This window comes from Cryptomeria japonica, chromosome 4 (genome assembly GCF_030272615.1).
Source record: "Cryptomeria japonica chromosome 4, Sugi_1.0, whole genome shotgun sequence".
Classification (NCBI taxonomy): domain Eukaryota; kingdom Viridiplantae; phylum Streptophyta; class Pinopsida; order Cupressales; family Cupressaceae; genus Cryptomeria; species Cryptomeria japonica.
In genome coordinates this window covers 18,120,108-18,141,577 of record NC_081408.1, presented here as the reverse complement: position 1 = coordinate 18,141,577, position 21,470 = coordinate 18,120,108, and the positions used below count along the sequence as shown (strand labels likewise).

The 21,470-nt window shown below is 37.6% G+C and overlaps 1 protein-coding gene across 1 annotated transcript in view; it reads left to right on the top strand.

The window, feature by feature from the left end:
* The window catches only part of LOC131033138 (protein ABC transporter 1, mitochondrial), a 200,741-nt gene extending 186,146 nt beyond the window's left edge, over positions 1-14,595 (top strand). Inside the window, exons 7-8 of the mRNA XM_057964270.2 lie at positions 13,853-13,969; positions 14,049-14,595. Coding sequence (XP_057820253.2) covers positions 13,853-13,969; positions 14,049-14,453 — 522 coding nt within the window. The 3' untranslated portion in view covers positions 14,454-14,595. The remainder of the gene's footprint in view (positions 1-13,852; positions 13,970-14,048) is intronic.
* Positions 14,596-21,470: the final 6,875 nt, after the last annotated feature.

Below are 21,470 nucleotides of genomic sequence, written 5' to 3'. Positions count from 1 at the left end.
CAGAACTTTCGGTGTCTGTAAAGCCTTCATTCTCTGAATCTTGAGTTTCTTCTATAATTAGTGTCTGCGGGATTCTTTTGTTTACTTGTTCCAATGCGGTCTGGCATAAAGCACAAGATAATTCTGAGTGGACGGCATTGTGGATTCTACACCAATTCGGAAGAAGCAGATCTCGGACGGATGCTATATTGCCAAGTTGTACACTTTGCTGGATGTTTCTTTGTACAAACCTTCTGAAGTTTTCAAACATCCCTTCGTCCTCTTGGTCGGATCCTTGATCGCTTTCAATGACGATCTCGGTTGACTCCATGACCTCTTGTTGGGTATTTTCATCTTGTATATCTTGTATCATTAAGATCTCCTCTACTTTGGGTTTATATGTTCCTAGGTCGGACTCTAAAAATAGGACTTCATTGTCTTCTCCATATTCAGTTATCATCAATCTCAACCTTGGGGTGCTATCAATTTTAATCTGGTTCGGGACTCCTCTCCATGGTAGCCACATGTGTGCGAAATCGGTCGATACATATCCATTCAATTTTCAGGACCAATCTCGACTCAGGAGCATTCCATATGAATCTGGAATATCCACTACTGATATATCTATAAAATTCTGGACTCTTGGGTCTGCGGCCAATTGCATGTGAATGTTGTTCAATTCTCCCATGACTGGAACTTCTGTCTTGTCAAGTTGAGTGACTTTTCTCTTGGTAGGTGCGGGAGTTATTCCAAGCCTTTGACAAACGGCTAAGGGCATGACATTGCTTGAGGCTCCGGAATCATAAAGGCAATTGTGTAATAATTTTCCAAATATTCTGACTGATAGTAGGAACGGGGCCGGTTCGTCCTTTCCTTGAGAAGGCACTGAATTTTCTTCACTTGGTTCTTGATGTTTAATTTGATTGATCTTTGAGTGATCTTCCTTCGCTGGGCTCTCCTCTTTTGAGTGACTGGCTTGGTTTGCAGATTTTCCTTTTTTAACCACATCTTTCTTGATTGTAACTTCTTTCTCGGGCAGAACCAAGTTAGTGGTGAGGTTCTCTTTGACTATAGGCTGAGCTTTCTTGGTTTCGCCTCTTTTGAGTAATACTTTTCCTTCTAACATATCTTCCTTTTTAGCTGGGAAGGTTATAGTTTGAACCATGCACTCATTTTGCTCGGGTTGTTCTTGAGAATCGGCTTCCTCTTGAGTCACATTGATAGTGGCTTGAACATTTGACCTTGTTGCACTAGGTTCACTTAAACTATTGATCACTGCCTCTTTAATTTCAGACACTTTGAGCAACTCATAGAGTGGTAAACTCACCTTGACTTTCTTAAGTTCATCTAACACCAAGGCGGCCAATCTTTTCATTTCATTTCCCGCAGGAGGCGTAGTGTTCCTTTGTCTGTATTCTTGAGTGTTCTGCGGGTATTCTGGAACGTTACTAGCTTGGGGATCCGGCGGAGTTGAAAAATTATTTGGAGGAATCGATGTTGTTAATGGTTCGGGATTTCTCTGATTCCTGTGATAAACTCTTTGGTTTGCACCTCCTGACGATTGGTGGAATACTTCCTTGATTCCTTCTACTAGGACACTGTCGTTCAATGGTGGGAAATAGTATTCTGAATCCTCTACAGGTCCATTTGCAGATGCTAGCGGAAACTGAGATCCTGGTGGCACCATTGGTCCATTGGCCGATTCTGGAGGAAATCTCCCATTTTGTACTTGACTAATTTCTTCTTGTGAATATCTACAAGTTTCAACGATCATGGCTTGACCATACTGCGTGGTTGGAACAATTTCGTACCCTGTGGTGGGAGGATTTTCAGGTGGATTGGTAGTACGCATCTCTTGTTGGAAAATGTCAGCCGCAATTTTAAACTCAGGACATTGCAACTCGGAATGTTGGTTCGTGTTGTGGAGTCTGCACCAACTAGACAAGGCTGCTTCGGCTAAAAACACTTTGCTCGAAGAGGGGTTCTCTTGACTTTGCGCGTTTGGTGGATTGTCCAAGGGCGTCACCACATTTCCATTGTTTGGAGCCGTGTTCCATGGTCTTCTTTGGAAACCTTGATTTCCTTGATAGTTGTTTCTAAATCCTTGATTATTATTCCCTTGGAAATTTTGGTTGTGATTGATCCTTTGCATGCTTTGGAGCTGATTATTTTGGTTCCTCAAGTGAGTGACCTCAGTTGATAACTTCTTGACTTGCTCAATCAGTTCTTTCATTTCATCTTTCTCTTCTTGTGTCCTTGACGAATTTGTGGCATTTTGCAGGTACACAGGTTGAGCGGGTGGGGCTTGAGAAATTGGAGCTCCTGGGTGAAGGACCAACTGATTCGCCGGCTGTACGTTGGGATATGTCGCTTGCGGGATTGGGTTCATGACTGGAGTTTGGTTGGCTAAAGCCGTGCCAACCGCCTGCATCTGGTTAGGTGCTGCGACGGATCCCATATGTAGTAGTGGTCCAGTGATGTTTTGTCCCATGTGCTTACTCACTTCAATGGCTCTAGTATAGGCCGCATTTAGATCATTCGGAGTTGGGTGTGTCCTTACGAACATGGCCGTGAGATGATCTAAGGCTCCATAGTAAATTTCCCTTGGATCTGCAATAAGATAAGGAGGACGTAGCATTGTGTATGCTCGGTGAAATCTGTCGTTGAAGGAAGTAATAGGTTCATGCTCTCTCCTTCGAACCTCAACAAACTGTCTATATAACTCCGTTGGCGTAGTTGGGATGCCAAATTTAGCAATGAATGCGTCTTTCATCGCGTCCCAAGTCCTGATGGACCCTGTAGGCAAATGAATAAACCAAAAGTGTGATTGATTGATGGTGGAATTCGTACATCCATACTACTAGCAGTTTGTTGATTGCAGACTTGCCTTGCGTAGTCAACTGGAATCATTCAGCCTAAGCTCAATTTCAATTTGTTGCCTCTTCATTGATATGCATCAACTTGGATGGTATCTATGCCTGCGGTGATGATTTGAACATCATAAAGCTTCCCATAGAAGATCGCACTAGTCTTGTGTAGATGTTCCATTGATGTCAAAACAAGACCTAGTTAGAGTTTCATCAAAAATCAATCATTGCTCCTACATTCTTAGTATTAGGATTAGATCCTCTCTTCGCCCTTATCCTTTTTCCATTTTTTTTAATCTAAGTTAGTAAGAGCCTGTGTCCAGCAAAGCAGATCGGAAGTTCAATGTAAGTCCCCTTGTGATTCCAGCAAATCACATCATACCACTGGAGCTTGTCCACACGTAGAGACCCTACATCAAAGAACCTTGGAGTCTACCTAACTGATCCTTTACACGAATCTTCAGCAGTTAGAGACTATTTTCTCAAGAGAGGATAAGATGCCTTTGGGTATTTTATTCTGTGTATGATGGTGTACAAAATACACGTCAACAGGACCCAATCATCTGCCTGTATTGAGTGGGGTCAGTAGGTCTTGATTTTGCTGCTGCTTCTTTAAGTTTATGGAAGTTGGTTTCCATAGGAGAGGTCATGGGTCTGCAGTTTAGCATTCCAAATCTTGTCAATATGTCCAAGGTGTACTTCCCTTGGTTCAGTACAATATTATCAGAATTCTGCCATACTTCCAATCCTAGGAAGTAATGAAGAAGCCCCAAGTCTTTCATATCAAATTCTGTGGATAGATCTTTCTTGCATTGATCTATTAGATGATCATCTCCTGTAATTAATAAGTCATCAACATATAAAATTAATATTAACATATCACCTTTATTTCTTTTGAGGTAGAGATTAGGATCTGCATCATTCTTAGAGAAACCCAGCTTTGAGAGATAGGTGTCAATTCTTTCATACCAAACTCTGGGAGCCTGTTTGAGCCCATAAAGAGCTTTCTTGAGTATACACACATGAGACTTTGCATCATGAATTTTAAACCCTTCAGGTTGCTCTAAGTAGACTTCTTCCACGATCTCGCCATTTAGGAATGCTGTCTTAACATCCATCTGATGTACCTTCCACCCCTTTGCTGCTGCAATGGCTAGGACAGCTCTTACTAATCTGTACCTGGCAACAGGTGCAAATGTTTCTTCATAATCTATTCCTTCCTTCTATGAGAACCCTCTAGCTACAAATCTGGCCTTGTGTTTTTCAATACTGCCATCTGCAGCATGCTTGATTTTAAACAACCATTTAGAAGACACGACAGACTTCTTGGTTGGCCTAGGAACAATCTCCCAAACATCATTCTTCATAATGGATTGATATTCTTTAGTCATGGCATCTATCCATACTTGATGTTTGAGTGCATCTGAAACATTGTTAGGTTCAGCTTTAGAGAGATCATTCATAAGTGCAACATAGTTGATGAATTTATTAGGCCTCTTGCTTTCCCTGAAGGTTCCTGAAGGAGCAGCGAACTTCTGAGCTTCTGCTATAGTTTTGGTGGCCCATAGTGGTCTTTTCTTGCGATTATCTATAGGTGGGTCTTGTGTTTCACTTATAGCTTCCTCAAGATACTCCCTCTGAAGCTCAGGAGTAGGTTCTTCTTCTAGGTTAGGAGTAGGATTATGAATTTCAGGTTCTATTGTATTTTGGGCCCTTTTGAAGGCTAAATCTTCTTCGAAGATTACATCCCTATTGAGTTCAATATTTCTCTGCCCTTGTACATAGATTCTGTAGGCTTTAGAAGTTTCACTGTATCCTACAAGTATTCCCCTTTTTCCAGAGGGTTCTAGTTTTAGTCTTTTCTCTTTAGGTACATGAATATAGACCGGACACCCAAATATCCTAAGATGGCTGATATCTAGTTTTGTCTTGGTAAAGACTTCGTCAGGAGTTTTATCTTCAAGGTGTGAATGAGGACATCTATTTTGTATGTACATAGCAGTGTTAGTTGCTTCTGCCCAAAGGTTCAAGTTTAGATTTTGATCTAGTATCATGGCTTTGGCAGCTTCTACTATGGTCCTATTTTTCCTTTCAGCTACTCCATTTTGTTGTGGATTATAAAGTATTGTTAACTCCCTCTTAATCCCAGAATTTCTACAAAAGTCTTTAAATAGTCCTGATGTGTATTCCCCCCCATTGTCAGTTCTTAAGGTTTTAATTTTGTTTTCAGAGAGATTTTCTGTTAATGTTTTAAACTCTTTGAACCTACTTAGGATCTCTTTTGATTCTTTACATTTCAGAAAGTAGATCCACGTCTTTCTAGAGTAGTCATCAACAAAAATTACATAGTACAAAAATCCCCCTAGCGAGGGTACGGACATAGGTCCACATACATCAGAATGAATTAACTCCAAAACTTTGCTAGTTTTCCTAGTACTATTTTGAAATGCATTTTTGGTATTTTTACCTAAGGCACACCCTTTGCATGCCTCTGAATGATATTGCTTCAACTTAGGTAGACCTGTGACAAGGTTTCCCATAGTTGACAAAGCTCTATAATTCAGATGGCCTAATCTCCTGTGCCATACTTCATTTGCATTAGTTGCTTCATGGATCAATGCTAGATTGGGCTCTGTACATAGCTCATACAAATAGCCTTGTCTTCGACCAATGACCTTAGCGTCTTTGATGGAGGATCTCTTTGGCCAAGCCAACACCTTGTTTTCCATGAAGGTCACTTTGTATCCTTGATCTTCTAGTGCTGATATGGAGATGAGATCTCTTTTGATGCCTGGAACATATAGTACTTCTTCAAGTCGTAGTGACACGCCTGTCTTCAGTTTGATGGTGCAGGTTCCAATTCCTCTGACTGGATGTGAAGAATCGTCTCCGATGGTTACTTCCTCATCATCTTTCTCTATCATGGAGTCTAGTATTTCTCTAAAGCCGGTGATGTGTCTGGATGAACCATTGTCGATCACCCATGAGTTAGATTTGTTTGAAGTATGGCTTGTAAGTGCTAAGTAGAGGGCATAGTTCTCGGAGTCATTTTCTTTTCTAGATTTCCTCACTTTTGCGAATGTGGCTTGCTTCCCTTTCTCTGGACAATTTGCAACATAGTGTCCGAATTTGTCACACCTATAACATTGAACATGTGATAGGTCTTTCTTAGAAGTGTTCTTGCCTTGTTTAGCTTTTCTTTTCCTGAATTGCTTCTTTTTGTACTTCTTATTGATGTTTGTATTTAGGACTTGCAAGTCTTCATCTATATTCTTCTGTTTTATTCCTACCTTGTTCAATCGGGATTCTTCTTGTAGACAGTCATCTCTTAGTCTTTCAAACTTAGGATATTTGGACCTTGCACTGATGCCTTGGACGAATGTGCTCCATCCACTAGGCAACCCATCTAAAGCAATGAGTGTTAGTGCTTTGCCTCGGATCTCGTAGTCCAGAGTTGCAAGTTCATCTTTTAGAACTGATATCCGCATGAAGTAGGCGTTGATTGTCTCCCCTTTGTTCATGGTGATATGATTTATTTCTCGTTTTAGTGCTAGAGTACGACTTGCATTTGATATCTCAAATGTCCTTTCAAGTGCCTTGAACATTTTATAAGCCGTCTCCTGCTTTCTAATGATGGGCATTATATTATTTCTTACCCCATCCACTATTATTTTAATAGCCTTATCATTTCCCTCGATCCATGTGGATTTCTCGGTTTCATCTTCTGGTTGTGCACTTTCAGTTTGGACATATGAATCAACTTTGTTTTCTCTTAAAATCATTTTGATTCTAAACTTCCAAGCTGAAAAATCTTCGCTACCTCCGAGTCTATCTTCGAATCTGATAGCGTTGGCCATTATGGAAATGTGATGTAGTTTGTAACTTAGTCCTTGAATTTTATCAAAATTGAATAGCCTTAGGTTCAATTACCTTGACTCTGATACCATGTAAAGTTATTTCAATTTTAATTAAAGAACAAGTTATGAACTATGAATGCTATATATGGATATGAGGAATTATGTCAATGTCTAATAAATCTGATTTTATCTGCAGGTCTGAAGGAGAGAGATCATTTTAATATTTTCTATGTCTTCTCCAAATGAATTCAATTGGCATATATATTATTTAGGTAACCGGTCAATTGGTGTATTGACCGGTCATGCCTTTTAGGCATGACCGATCAATGCACCCATTGATCGGTGCCTTTACAATTATACCATTAACACAATGCTGATTATCGGTTCAAAAACCCCCGATAGCATATTGTAATATCATAATATAATGACTGATTAATTTAATGAATCGGTTCATACAAACACCGATGATTCAAAGTGCACGATGAATATATTCCAACCGGTGCATTTGTTAACCAATGTTAATGCCAAATGAAGCGGTGTATTCATTAAACCCGATAACAAATATGCTCAATATAATTAAGCCCGATAACAGATGTGAATCGGTGCCAATGTTTATGCATCCGATAGCAAGTATGTATCGGCTAGCCTAACCCGATAACTTATAGCATTTAATATAAGTTAGACATGAAGCATGTAGATAAATAACAGAACAAGGAAGGTTAGGGAGATCTTATCTTGAATAAGCTACCATGTAACAAGGTCTGCATGATATTGCACATGAAGTTTGCACTTTGTTGGACTGCAATCCTTAGCCCTCAGTTTGCTCTCCTCATGGATGAATTTCGCACCTTTAATGGCAGATGTAATTCGCTGGTATAGCAGATGTGATTTGCTGTAATATTGCTCCTTCACCAACTTTCACATTCATCAGATGTATACTTCGCATCATTAGCAGATATGTATTTCGTTTGAAGGATGTATGTTAATTGTATTATGAATGAGGTGAATGTGTCTTATATGTATGTGATGTAAGATCCTTTTATGTCGGCCTAATATAAATAACTTTTAATTTATTTGAAACTCTTTAATCCGAAATGCCTTAATAGGATAGGGTTGGTCCTATTTGTGGAGCACGTTAGAATGTGGCGTGAGGTTTTATTATGTAGCGTGGGGTTTAATGGAGTGCCGTGAGGTATAGGGCCCAACCCTACACGTTGGAGAAAGGGGCTGGCCCCCTTGGGCGGATTCCAATGTTGCCCAAGGCAATTGGAATCGGCCATTTCCCTAATTACAATCAACAAAAATAGCCTCCATTCTTTTAGCACTGACGATCCTGGGACCACTGTTAGACATACCACGAAGAACTACCTTCTATCATCAATTTTAAAGGAGAATTCCATTCTTTTAAAACTCTGTGTATATTCTTCTAATGTCTCCATCCACTGTATGCCCAAAACAACATTAGTATCAGCCAAATCAATCACATAAAAATTATCAGTAACAGTGTAGTTGCCAAGAGTAATATTCAATTTAGGAACTTTATCAGTGCTAGATAAATTAGTCCCTCTTGCTACTCTGACATCAAATTCCTCATGTTTTTCAGTCTGCAAGCCACGTCTTTCCACAAGTGCTGCATCTATAAAATTATGTGTTGAGCCACTATCCAACATAACAATCACACGCTGTCCATTCAAAACTCCTCTAACTCTGAATATATTATAATGGGGAGTTCCTGTCATAGATGCTATTACTCCTTCTCCTTGTTTAGTACCAGTTTCTGACTCTGAGTTCTGTGATACTCGTTCTATGTTAGGATCAACATTCTCTTCATCCTCACTATCAGGCATAACCTCAATATAATGAATTTTCCCCTTCCCTAAACATCTATGTCTAGGCTGCCATGTTTCTCTACAACTGAAACATAGTTTTTTTCTTCTGAGTTCTTCTCGCTCCTCCTTATCTAACCTGTTTTTAGGGAAATTATCTTTGTTGAAGGGTTGTTTGTCTTTTTCTGGTTTAGGAGGTGGTCCTTTATTAAAATTTTTTCCTTTTGAGGATGGTTCTAATTCTCTTGCTCTTTTGACAGCAGTTTGTAAGGTTAGAGGGTTTAAGGACTTAACCCAACCCTTGAGGGAATCAGATAATCCATCTATAAATATTACAATCTTATGTCTTTCTGAAATTTCAATAACTAAGACAACCAATTTTTCAAATTCGGAAATATATTGTTCAACAATTCTAGTTTGCTTAAGCAGAGTCAAATCCTTAAGATGTAATTCAGGATCTTTAGAATCAAACCTATCAATAAGTTTCTTAGTGAACTCAACATAAGTACCTATCAAGTTATGACCCAAGGTTATTTGTCCATGATGCCACCACTCATGTGCCACACCGTCAAGATGTAACACAACATATTTAATTGCCTCCTCTTCCATCATAGGGTTTAACTAGAAGTATGTGTCTAATTTTTGCACGCAAGCGTGAGTAGTTGTCTTACTTGAACCATCAAAATAAGGAATGGACATTTTTCCAATTTTCCTTTGCAATTCACTGTTGTTTCCTCGCTGTCCTCTTGGCCTATGTTTCATTCTGACTTATAAATATTCTCTAAATGTCATTGTTGACCTGAATTCTTCTCCTGAACCTAACCAATCCTGATGTATTTCTTCCTATAGTTCTCTTATTGTAGGTTCATGCTCAGGTGGTTGGTTTCTAGCAGTAAATGTGGGCATAAATGGTCTAGCTGTTCCTGTTCTTTCTGGCTGATTGTTGACTGACTGTTCATCTCTACCCCCATTGTTTCCCCCATTATTTTGATGTTGATTATTTTGCCTTCCATTATTTTGGTGCTGATTTATATTATTGGCCATAAACTGGGTCATCAAGTTGGTCATTCTGTTAACGTTATCTTGCATATCTTGCTGACTTCTGATTAGTGCAGCCAATAAATCCCTATTGTTATCTGGGTCTCCCATGTTGGTTTCAAAGATAAATTCTTCGTCAATTTCTGTGTGGCTATCCTCAATTTCAAACGGAATAGATGAACTACTCTGTGCTAAAGGAGAGTTTGGAAATTTGTTTTGACGAGCCCTAGTACTTCGGAAATTATAATTTCCCTGGTGCATACTCAACTATGCATGAAGTTTTCCTGAAAATACCCTACAGGCTGGCAGGATTCAAAGCTCTGATACCACTATAAAATTCCCTTAAATTATCTATTGGATATATGTTCAGTTCATCAGACAGAGTAATGAACCATGTTCAAACAGTGATGTTTGTCTAATTAGATAACTCAATTTCAATCCCTTTAGTTGGTACTTCATTTATTGACAAAATAAATATTCATTATTTTAGGAGGAATACAAAATAGTGCACCTGGTAGCCATAGTATAATTGTAGATGCCCCCCCTCTCGGGCTGTTGGTTATCAGTTGTTGAACTGGATTTCGCCGTAAGCATGTCAGGCAGCCTCTTGGGTTATATATTGTCACTTCCAGTCCACGGGCCTTCTGAATGTGTATTGAGCGATACCTTCAAATTAGAATCCTCTTCAGACGCAACATGACATTATTGCTTCCGTTCCATTCTTCCACGATGTGATTCCCTGTGATTGCAAGGATCTCGAAATGATACCCGATATCGGGTTTCGCGTTGGCTCTCTTGATAGTTACCAACTCCACCACGGCTGGAATAGATTAAACCCTTCGTGTCGGTCTGTCACTCCTCCGAGCCTCGTGTATGCAGACGGAAATTCCCCAATCGATGCGCCTCTGTCTCACGTACGCGAACTAGTGTTCGTGTTGACTGCACCCGATATCAGGTTCTTCTGATGCGAGCGTATATTTCTGTGCCTTCGGGTAATCTCCGCGATGATTAATGGCGTGCCTTTCTATCAATCTCCAGATTGATTGGTTGATGCGTTAGAGTGCTCTTAACCACGACGTTAGCCAATACTCCCGCTGTGCATTACTTCGCGATCTCTGCTTCCAATAGGCCAGTTAAGTTGGCGAAAGGAATTCTTTTGTTTAATGCTTGATATCCCACCGAATATCAATCTTTACTTCAGACTTGCTTGTATATATTTTTCCATGCCCCTCCTCTCGGGTGCCCATCCTTAAGAAACAACAATTGCTTTGAGAATTCCCGTAATAGTTAAGAATTCCCGTAATAGTTAGTGATAGTTAACTAATAGTAATAGTAGTGAATATTAATTATTTATATAAGTGAATGGGAACTTTATATAAAGTAATTAATATTTTTATGCATTCGACAATTACTTATTAGGGGACATGACATATTGCCTCAAGATTGGTTTTTGCAATACAGCAATTTATAATTGCTGCAAGTCTGTAATTTGTTGGTGGACAATAAGAAAAGTGGATGGCCGGTTTCTCCATGGACGTAACCCATATTGGGTGAACCACGTAAATTTGTGTGGTGTAAATTCTTATTATTTTTATTTCTGCACTTTTAAATCTGCATTATAATTGTTGTTTTTCTTATTTTCTTTACCTATCAATTCCTAACACCCTGCCCTTGGTACGGTTTACTATGAAATGACCCTGGTGCCCCTGCTGCATGTACCATAACCCCAATAAAAAATGCCTCCCCAAACAATATTTAACTCTAATGAGTGAGTGCCTCCACTTGTAGCTTGATTACATACATTAGAGATTCCTAGTCTGTATGAATTTTGATGTAGATATAAGTGTGGAGTCGCTTATATTGCCCCTGGTACTACTAATTGCTGGCCTTGATATCCTAGATCCTGCTGGTTGTTGATCTTGACTATCACCTCCAACTGGTTGCATGAAGTGTCTAGTTGTTCCTTGCTATTCACCACTCCCAGAGAGCACACACAAATTCAGAGAAAAACCTGGCCTTCACACTAGGCAAAGCTTGTTATACTAATGTTCATGGGTTTGTCGCAGATGGAAGATGTCTTCAGATTCGACAGAATTGGTGCTGTGTGGCCTGAATTGATTTGTAGGTCTTTCCAAACTGCATGAACAACAGACAGCTCCTGAAACAGTCCTATGTTGGTAAACAAATGAATTCGGATCAGAACAAAGTGAACTTGAGAGGGAGCAAGGTTAGGGGTTTCATCCCAACATGTGATGGCTGCTAGGGTTTGTGTCCTGGCAGGTCCAAACTTAGGAATTAAATTCCAAAACATATCAAATTTCTAGATGTCTTGCCCAATCACTGATAGACATAAGTATGTGCCATAGATAGGGTGCATGGGCCCAAATTCCTGTGCCAGGATTTGAATTTTAAAATTTGATTTAATATTATATATTTTGTCTTTTAATATTTATCAATAAATATTTGTATATACATAGGTAGTGTTAGAAAACACTTTTTAGCAAATAGTGCTAGTGTCGGCCCTAAGGAAGAGGGGACATGACATAATATTCCACTTCATGATGATTGGAAACATCACACCATTTTGCCAAAATACATCCATCATCCATGATCTTCATATTGCTGAAGTTCATAAATATAAATAGACTCCCTGCTGACAGATGGAGTTAAGGGACTTGGGACTGCTTTCTCATTTTTAATACTACAAATTGATTGCACAGCAAAGATGTTCCAAGATTTATTTGGTTGGTACGTTATTTTAAATGATGGATGGAAAACAAGAGGTATGATTGGGCTTACGAACTTTCAGAGAAAATGAAGCTATCCACTGATCAGGCGAAATTCATGTATGTAGGGACTTAATAGACCCTTCATTTTACGTGAATTTGCTACAAGGCTCTTTAACCTTGAAGAGGCAAGCGTACTTTTGACTCTGTGAGATTAGCAAAACATTGAAAAGTCTGAGAGGTGAGCATAACGTAAAGGGAGAGGGAACAGGAACACAGAGATCAAGCAAAGCAAAAAGTAATGAGAAGATGATTAAGGAGTAAACATGAGAAAGAGACCCATTGTGTAAGTAGAAAACAGACAGTTGACTTACATTGGCGAGGAATTAATATGGAGTGCATTATTTAGAGGATGAATTGATGATGAGGGAGCAAACATGGTCGAAAGAGGCTTTCCTAGCAATGAAGCCTTCAGTGCAGAAGCTTACCTTCTTTATAATGAGAGTGTTTTTAAGTTTTAGCACCATCAATATTCCTTATGTTGGAAAATAGAAATACAACTTAAGGAAATAGGTCTAGCCTGAATGTGTTTGTTGAATCTTGAATCCACTTGCATAGAATAGAAATTGGTGGAGAAAGAAGTGGGATTACATCCTAGAATATAGGATGTGAAACAATCTATATCGTTTGTATAAATAGTAAATACTCATATATGTTTGAATAAATATATTCTGATACCTATAAACTACTTGTGTAATTTCTACACCGTATTCAGAATCTCACCCTTGAAGAAAGTCCCCGTGTTGATTATGACACACCTTGACAACAACACTTAAAAGAGAGGATTAATGAGATGAAAATGAAGGTGAACTTATTTTTGAGGACTTTAATAACATATATCAGCGAGTTCTCTGTTTTGTATCATTAAGGTGGGGATTTCTGAGGAAACAATTTTTAGAGATATCTTTTTGAAACCATTGAAGGGCAAGAACCAATTTGTTTGATATTACATCTTGAAGGGAAGGAACTGCTACAAAAGAATCATTTAAAATTAAATTTGCATTTAGGAAATGGCTCTGATAATTGCATTAAATGTGTACAGACAGAAATATTATTAGTATAGAAGCTGTTGATTATCCCATAACGCCTATTTTTGACAGGTTTACAAGGTCTTCTCTTCCTAATCCTAATTGAAGGAGTAGGTATTGTTTTTCTTATTTGTTGAACCCACAGATATTGATTGGTATGATTTTTAAAAATTAATGATTGTCTCAAAATGTATCTTGTGCACTGGAGTGTCGTTTGGTTTATCATGTTGTATTGAACTTTTGGGTTTGATCTGTAGCAATTATCATTCCGATCTCTCGGGAACTTCCTACTTTTAAAGCCTTATGGTACTCTGGCATGTCTTATTTAGTTATTTTTAATGAATTATTTCTTCAGTATGAAGGGCCCTGGCGTCCTTGGGTAATCTATGTATGCTTTCTATCATTGATCTTATCTATTAAAATTTTACTGTTTTAGCTTGCATTGATTTATCATTATATTTGGCTGGACAGACTGACCCTAACTGGAGCAATTTCCTGTATGATGAAAGCACAAACACCATCAACTTGATTGACTTTGGTGCAGCACAAGACTACTCAAAAGACTTTGTTGATAACTATTTGAGAATGGTAAATATCTGTCTTCTTATTTGTTGTAAAGTTTGATTATACATTGCTATTTTTCCATAAATCCTTTTTGGATGTGCAGGTCCTTGCATGTGCCAATCGGGACAGGGAGACTGTTTTAAAAATGTCTTGCAGATTGGGGTTCCTCACTGGGATGGAATCTGAGATCCTGTTGGATGCACACACACAAGCAGCTTTTGTTGTTGGGCTTCCCTTCTCAAGACCTGGTGACTTTGACTTCAAGTCCACTAATATGGCAACCAATGTCTCACAATTGGGGGCTACTATGCTGAAACATCGCTTAACTCCTCCACCTGATGAGGTATACAGCTTGCATAGAAAACTATCTGGTGCCTTCTTAGCATGTATTAAGTTGGGAGCAGTTGTGCCTTGTAGAGAAATGTTGTTGGATGTATACAATAATTACAAATTCTCAGACGTCGAAGAGGATGAACAAGATACCACTTGCTTAGCATCTGCACAGTAACAAAATAACAGATTTTAGAACAGTATACTATTTGGTCTGATTTGCAGGCCCATTTCTTAATAAAATAGATATGTGGACGAAGTATTCACCATTTTTAGAGCTAATGCTCCTCAATAAAGAAAATTATATAGTTTTTTGTTCAGATTCCTAGGCATTTCACAATAGATGCTAAATTGTGGGATGCCCATTCCCATGGGTAGTGGAAGGTCTCAGGTAATCCGATGCACTTTTCTTTAAACCTACCATAAATAGTAGTTGAGGGGAGAATACTTAAGCAACTAAGCATTTCTTATAGAACGTTCTATGGATTAAAAATTGTCTTCCTAGATAAGCCAGGAGCCTAGCTCAGAATCCCAAACCTCTATGAATGCTAGTTGTTCTAGAAGCTTTAATCAGACCCCTAAAAGTTTTTGAATAATATAAATACAATCCTGGATGAAATTAGTTTTCCGTATACTCCCAACTCCCAATAGAAGAGAGCATGTCCCTTAGAGCAATTTATGATTTTGATACAAATCAATGTAGATACGGAGGACCACAGATTAGAATATGGAAGCTAACAATTTAAGCAGCAATGAAAAATTCCACCTCATCACAAACATGATACAGGAAATACATATTATGGGAGTTGATCCCGTGACAACCACTTCAAAGACTCCAAAGTTTCTTGTTTGGGTGGGAAGAATTTATTGCTGATTGGACAGCTACCCTGCATTCTAATCTAATTTTTTTTCCATTTGGTGAGATGAATGCTTCTGGGTCTGTGGTGGTATTTACTCTGGCTTTAATTAACAATGCAGGACATTATGATCTTTGCATGCAAAGAAAGAATATTGGTATTTCAAGATCCACGGGGAAATGATAATAATAGATAATAATACCTATACGAACATGCTGCCATATTGTTGCTCATAACAGATAATTAGCCAAAAATCTGAATACCTTGTTTAATTTAGACATCACTCCGGATTCTTGTATCTTGACAAGGTAAGGAAATAGCAATGAGTCAATGACAATCAGGAACATTTTCTTTGAAAGTTTCATTTTCATGGTCCCCACAAACAATTTTGACAAAACCATCTCAATGATTTTATAATTACACATAGCCAACTAACATTTTGCAGTGTTACCCGGAAACACATATCCACCCTAAAGGCACACATTTCGGAAACGGAAATGGTTTCGGGTACGGGAGAACAGCTGGAAATGTTTCCAAGCCGTCCTCGATCAAGCAAAATTTTTGGAAACAGTCAACGATGTGGTCAGAGACCGTTGACTGGCCCCGAGACGGCTGGGGACGGCAAACACGTCCCCCGGCCGTCCCAAGGACGGATTGCCGTTTCCAATGGCAGGACGGATTGAAAAACAATTTTTTTTATAAAATTTATTTTTTATATTAAAACGCTAACTAAAGCGATGAGGATATTTTTAATATCGACGTGAAGCGATATTAATTAATGGAATTAATAATTTAATAGTGAATATATTTTGTATCCTCTTTTGCTCAGAAAAAATCGTAGTTTTGTTGGTTGGATGATAGTTTTGATGTTCAAAATAGATGTGTTTGATAACATCTTAGTGATACTTTTACCTTGTACAATATTTACAAATTTCTTGAATGATTACAATTGGATGTGGCAACGTTGTAATTATGCACTTGCGTAATTTTAAAAAATGTACTCAAAGGTATTTATGATTAGAAAATAGATGTTTGTAGTGCTGACTGTATTCGAGGGGTTTTACAATGGGGGCCTGTAATAGCAGCCACCTTCGATGAGATAGATACCCATTTATCATGTGTGGATGAGCCACAAGCATATCTGACGAATATAAAGTAAATTTTGGTCTATTAGCACATGATTGATTATGTTTATGAATGTAATTGTGTAGGGACATTCTGAATCACGTTCCATGATTCATTGTTATTAAGATGTACAAAGAGTTTTATTATTATCACAAATTCACAAATTACTTGAGTGTCAAGAGAATAGTAAAATATACCATGATTGTATGATCAAAAATACAATTTTGAAATATCAAAAAAGAAAAATGCTATATACAATGATCTTATGGTACATGTATTTAATTTGATCAATGTATGAGAAGGTCAATTTGGTACATGTATTTAATTTGATCAATGTATGAGAAGGTGAATTTCTACATCTTTGAGAGAACAATATTTTAATTTAAAACATCTCATTTGATTATACAACGTTATTGTTTAGACAATGGATTAAAATTGGGTTTGAGGATATGCAAAAAAAAGTTGAGAAGATGGATTTTACATCTTTGAGTAGATATTTTAATTTTAAACATATAATTTGATAATATATAAAATAAGTAGTTTATGGAGTATTCTATTCTTACAAAGCTGACAAATTACAAATTATATAAAGAATGAAAGATCTATGTAAAACCTTTTGCAAGGGTGACAATTAGAAAGTATAAAATATACAATTATAATGTCATTATAGATAATAATAAAATTCTTAAATTGTTGTCAAAATTCTTGATATAAACTATAGATGATGTAATCATGGATGGAGGGTCTAGAGATAAGATTGTTCAATCATCATGATAATAGAGATTCTTATTGATTCAAATAATAAAATGATTATGAAGTACTTATTAGCTTGCTACATGTAGATTACAAATTGTCTCATAGGTCATTATAAGCTTATTATAATTATATTCAAATATGAAACTTAGAGAAGACTTAATTCCTAACATCGAGTCGCTTACTTCCTAAGCAACTTTTGAATTCTTAACTTCTAATTAACATTTATATCTCAAACTATTTTCTCAAGAATGTGAGATGTTTAAATATTTGCTTTAAGCCTTAGCAATGATCCATGTTAACCACAAGGTGACCCAACATTGGATGCCTTATGGAACATGTAGGTCGGCTTAATCTTGATGAAGAAACTTCAAGAATTAATGAATTAAGTTGTGAGCCCACTTGAATATTGCTCTGGTTCCAACCTATTGTGGGATGTGTTTGTGCTAGATATTACACAATATGTAAATGCTCTGCATGTTTCACTTGGTGAATTATGTTTGTTTGTTCTATAATGCGATCTTCTAGTAGCAATATCTTTTTGAAAACTAATCCAATCATCTTGAAATTTGAATGTATTGTGTATGTGGTGTTGTTGATGTTTTTTTCTCTTCCACAATTCAAAGTGATACAATGCGAGACAATTTAGTATGATTTTTTGAGATGATCATACATTAGACAACCAAGATTGTTTGAGAAGCGAGTCTCGCACTTTGTTGGTTTTGGAGAAAGTCAAAGGTGCTTCATATTTGTTTGTGAGATTTCGATGAGTCTTCTAATGGTCTTCCTCTCCACTTCATAGGTGTTCCATGTGTTTTTGATTTCTAGTAATGCTTCCAACTCTATTATTCAACATCTGCTTTATCTGTTTGGATTGTTGCCACAGTAGTTGCTCTGTGAAAGAAAGTTGTGTATGTATGTGGTGTTGTTGATTTTTTGTTCTCTTCCACAATCCAAAGTGATACAATCCGATGCGATTTAGTATGATTTTTTGAGATGATCCTACATCAAACAACCAGGGTTATTTGAGGAGCGAGTCTTGCACTTTGCTGGTTTTGGAGAAAGTCAAAGGTCTTTTATATTTGTTTGTGAGATTCACCATGAGTCTTCTAATGGTCTTCCTCTCCACTTCACTAGGTGTTCCTGTTAGTGTAGGTTTTTTTATTTTCCTTATGTTAGGGGGTATTTATTTTTCCTACACATATATTATTAAGCTTGCTTAGGTTATTAGGTGTGGTTAATATGAGGACACGTGGCGGAATACATTAGCTACATGTGTAACTCTCCACCTCACATGGGTAGTTGAGCTACACACCCTTTTTTGGCTTGTTGTGCCACCTCTCATAACCACTATTTTGTCATTTCCTAAGTGGGTTATGGGGTAGTTGGGTTTCTCACCCTCTTTTGGCCTTATATGCCACCTCTTATAACTCCTTTTTTGTTTTCATGTAAGGAGGTTATGCCACATGTTTTGACATTTACCAAGTAGGTAAAACCTCCCACCTTTTATGGAGGTGGGAGTTAATGTACCTCTTGGTTGTATATGCTATTATTTTTCTATATAATAAGCAATATACTCTCACCTTCACTAGTTAAGTGATAGCTCGGTGAGAGTCTTCTCTAAATTCTCTTCTTTATCTCTATTTTTCTCTCATATCAGATTTATCTTCATTCAGCTATTTTGATCTTCGATCATCCGTTGCTTGGAGTTGCATGTGATCTATGACTGACATCAGATCCTGGCTCGATTCTTGCTTCTCACAGAATTTAACATGGTATTAGAGCCGTGTTGTTTGGTATAGCTCATTGTTTTTCTGATTTATTTGAGAGATTTGAGATTGTTAGATAACTAATATTTTTCTTAAAAACCAAGTATGCTCTTCTACTGCATTTTCGTGTGATCTGGAGAATCAGAACAGTTTAAAGTAAAATAAGCTTCTAGTTAAATCTGGTTTTATATATGTGTTCTTTGAGATCTGGGTGATTGCAGCATTTTTGGTAATATTGGAGGCTTCTTTAGCATTTCTAGAGTGTCCAGAAGGCTTGTGAAAATCATAAGTGACTTTTATTTCACCAAATTCAGAGTTTGGAGAACACAGTAAAAAAAATCAGAGTGAAATATTTTACTAGAGCTGTTTTCATTTCGGCCCTAGTGTTCTAACATCCGTTCATTTTCAGAAAAAAAGATTTCTGGGTTTTGTTCCCAGCATCGAAAGACTTCTGGGTTTTGGAGGGTTTTTCTAGAAAATTAATAATTTTTGCAGAAATCGAGTTTCAACAAGGCTTAAGCCGTTTTTCTATCAGGAAAATTCAGCAACCTTTCTTAAAAGTTGCATAACTTTTGCCTCGGGTGTCAGTTTTTTGCAAATGAGTACTTGACGGAAAGCTGGAAATGAGCACTCTTCATAATTGCGGGTCTTATTGAAATATTCTACCTTTCTTTGTTAGATATTGCAGGTTGAATCAGCTGCATGTTTTTTTTCCCTTCTATAGATCATATCTTTCTTCTCACAACTCTATTTTACAAAAACGAATAATTGTTGGAAAGGTATTAAGATACATTGAGCAACTATAAGGCTAATTTTTTCAGATTTTGTGTTAAATTTATATGTATTTAAACTTTCTATTTTGGCCATTAAAGCCTTAGAAAACATTGTAATATGATAAAAGCCTTGTAAATGCACTAATTATAAAGTGCCAACCTTGTAATATTTGGGGGGGGTGATTTCAAAGACTAGTGGAAAGGGGGGGTGTCTCTTGTGTCTTCTTTCTTGCACTCTTCTTGACTCTTTGCAATCTTCTTTTCTGCTATCATGGATGCATCTACAGTTCCACTTTTAACACCATATAATTACTTTGAATGGAAATCTAAGATGATAATATATCTGAAAAGACATGGATATCATCGTGTTACTATGGGACTTGAAACTGAACCTCAAGATGCTGCAAAAAAGATTAAATGGTTTAATAAATGTGATGAAGCTTTTGGTACATTGTGCATGTCAGTCTCTCCTGACCTTCTTTTTCACATTGAATATGCTACTACACCAAATGCAGTATGGACTACTTTGGGAAACCTCTTTGGTAAGCAGGATGAACTAAGAGGTCATCAATTGGAGAATGAACTCATAGGGTTGAATCCAACCAATTTTGATACTATACAAGACTTCTTCACTAAACTTAAGTCTATAAGATTGCAGTTGGAACAGTGTGGAACTAAGAAAGATGATAAGCAACTGATCTTGAGTATTCTTTCTAAGCTTGGTCCTAACTATTCAGTGTTTGTTTCTACATTCTATGCTACCAAATGTGCCCTAGGTACCACATTCAAAATGCCTTCTTTAGATGATTTTGCTACAGAACTCACTAGGGAGCAGGACAAATTGGTTCAAATGGGTACAATAAAGCCCTCTAAGTCACATGCCTTAGTTGTAAATCAAGGCACAAAAGAACAGAAAGGGTCTAGTAAGCAAGATAAGAAACAAAAGAACCAAGGAGAGAAGAAGAAAGATTAGAAATTTGCTACTTCAAAAGCAGACAATGAGACCTCTTCATCAAAAGTTGAACAACCTAAGAAGGAGAAGGTCAAGTGTTCTTATTGTAAGAGGCCTGGTCATGATGAACATAAGTGTTTAAAGAAACAAATTGATCACCTTTCAAATCTTCTTGAAAAGAATAATATCAAGGTTCCTGATTCAGTCAAATAGAGTTCATCAGAAGGATCTTCTAAGGACATAGATAAGAGTAAGGGGAAAGGAAAGGGTAAGGCCCTAGTTGCTATTGCTTCACAACCAAATTCTTGGATAATTGACTCAGGTGCTTCACACCACATGGCTTCTTCAGAAGATGATTTCACATCTTTAGAGCCATGTTCTATGCCTTCCATCCTAATGGGTGATGACACTCCTGTTGAAGTGCATGGGAGAGGGTCTGTTGATGTGGGTGAAGGAACATTTCAAGATGTCCATTGTGTTCCATCTTTATCAACTAATCTCCTATCTGTTTATCAGATCACTCACACTGGTTCTGGCAAGCGAGTTGAGTTCACACCAGATGCAGTGGTAATTAGCGAAATGCATAATGGGTCTACTGTTGCTGTGGGAAAAGCAGATCATCATTCTAGATTATATCAGTTTTCTCACTTTGTTCCTGACTCTCCTTCGACAGTTTTACTCACTCATGCAGATGAGGTGAGTTGTTTGTGGCATCAACGGTTTGGCCACTTGAACTACCGTTACTTGCAACAACTCAGTCAACAAGAAATGGTTTCAGGGTTGCCTTCTATTCGATTTTCTGATGGAGTTTGCCAGGGGTGCATTCTTGGTAAGCATCCAGAGGAGAAGTATGATAAAGGTAAAGCTTGGAGAGCTACACAACTATTGGAGTTGGTACATAGTGACTTGGCAGGACCATTTCCACAACCATCTTTCAGCAAGGCTAGATATGTCTTGACATTTATT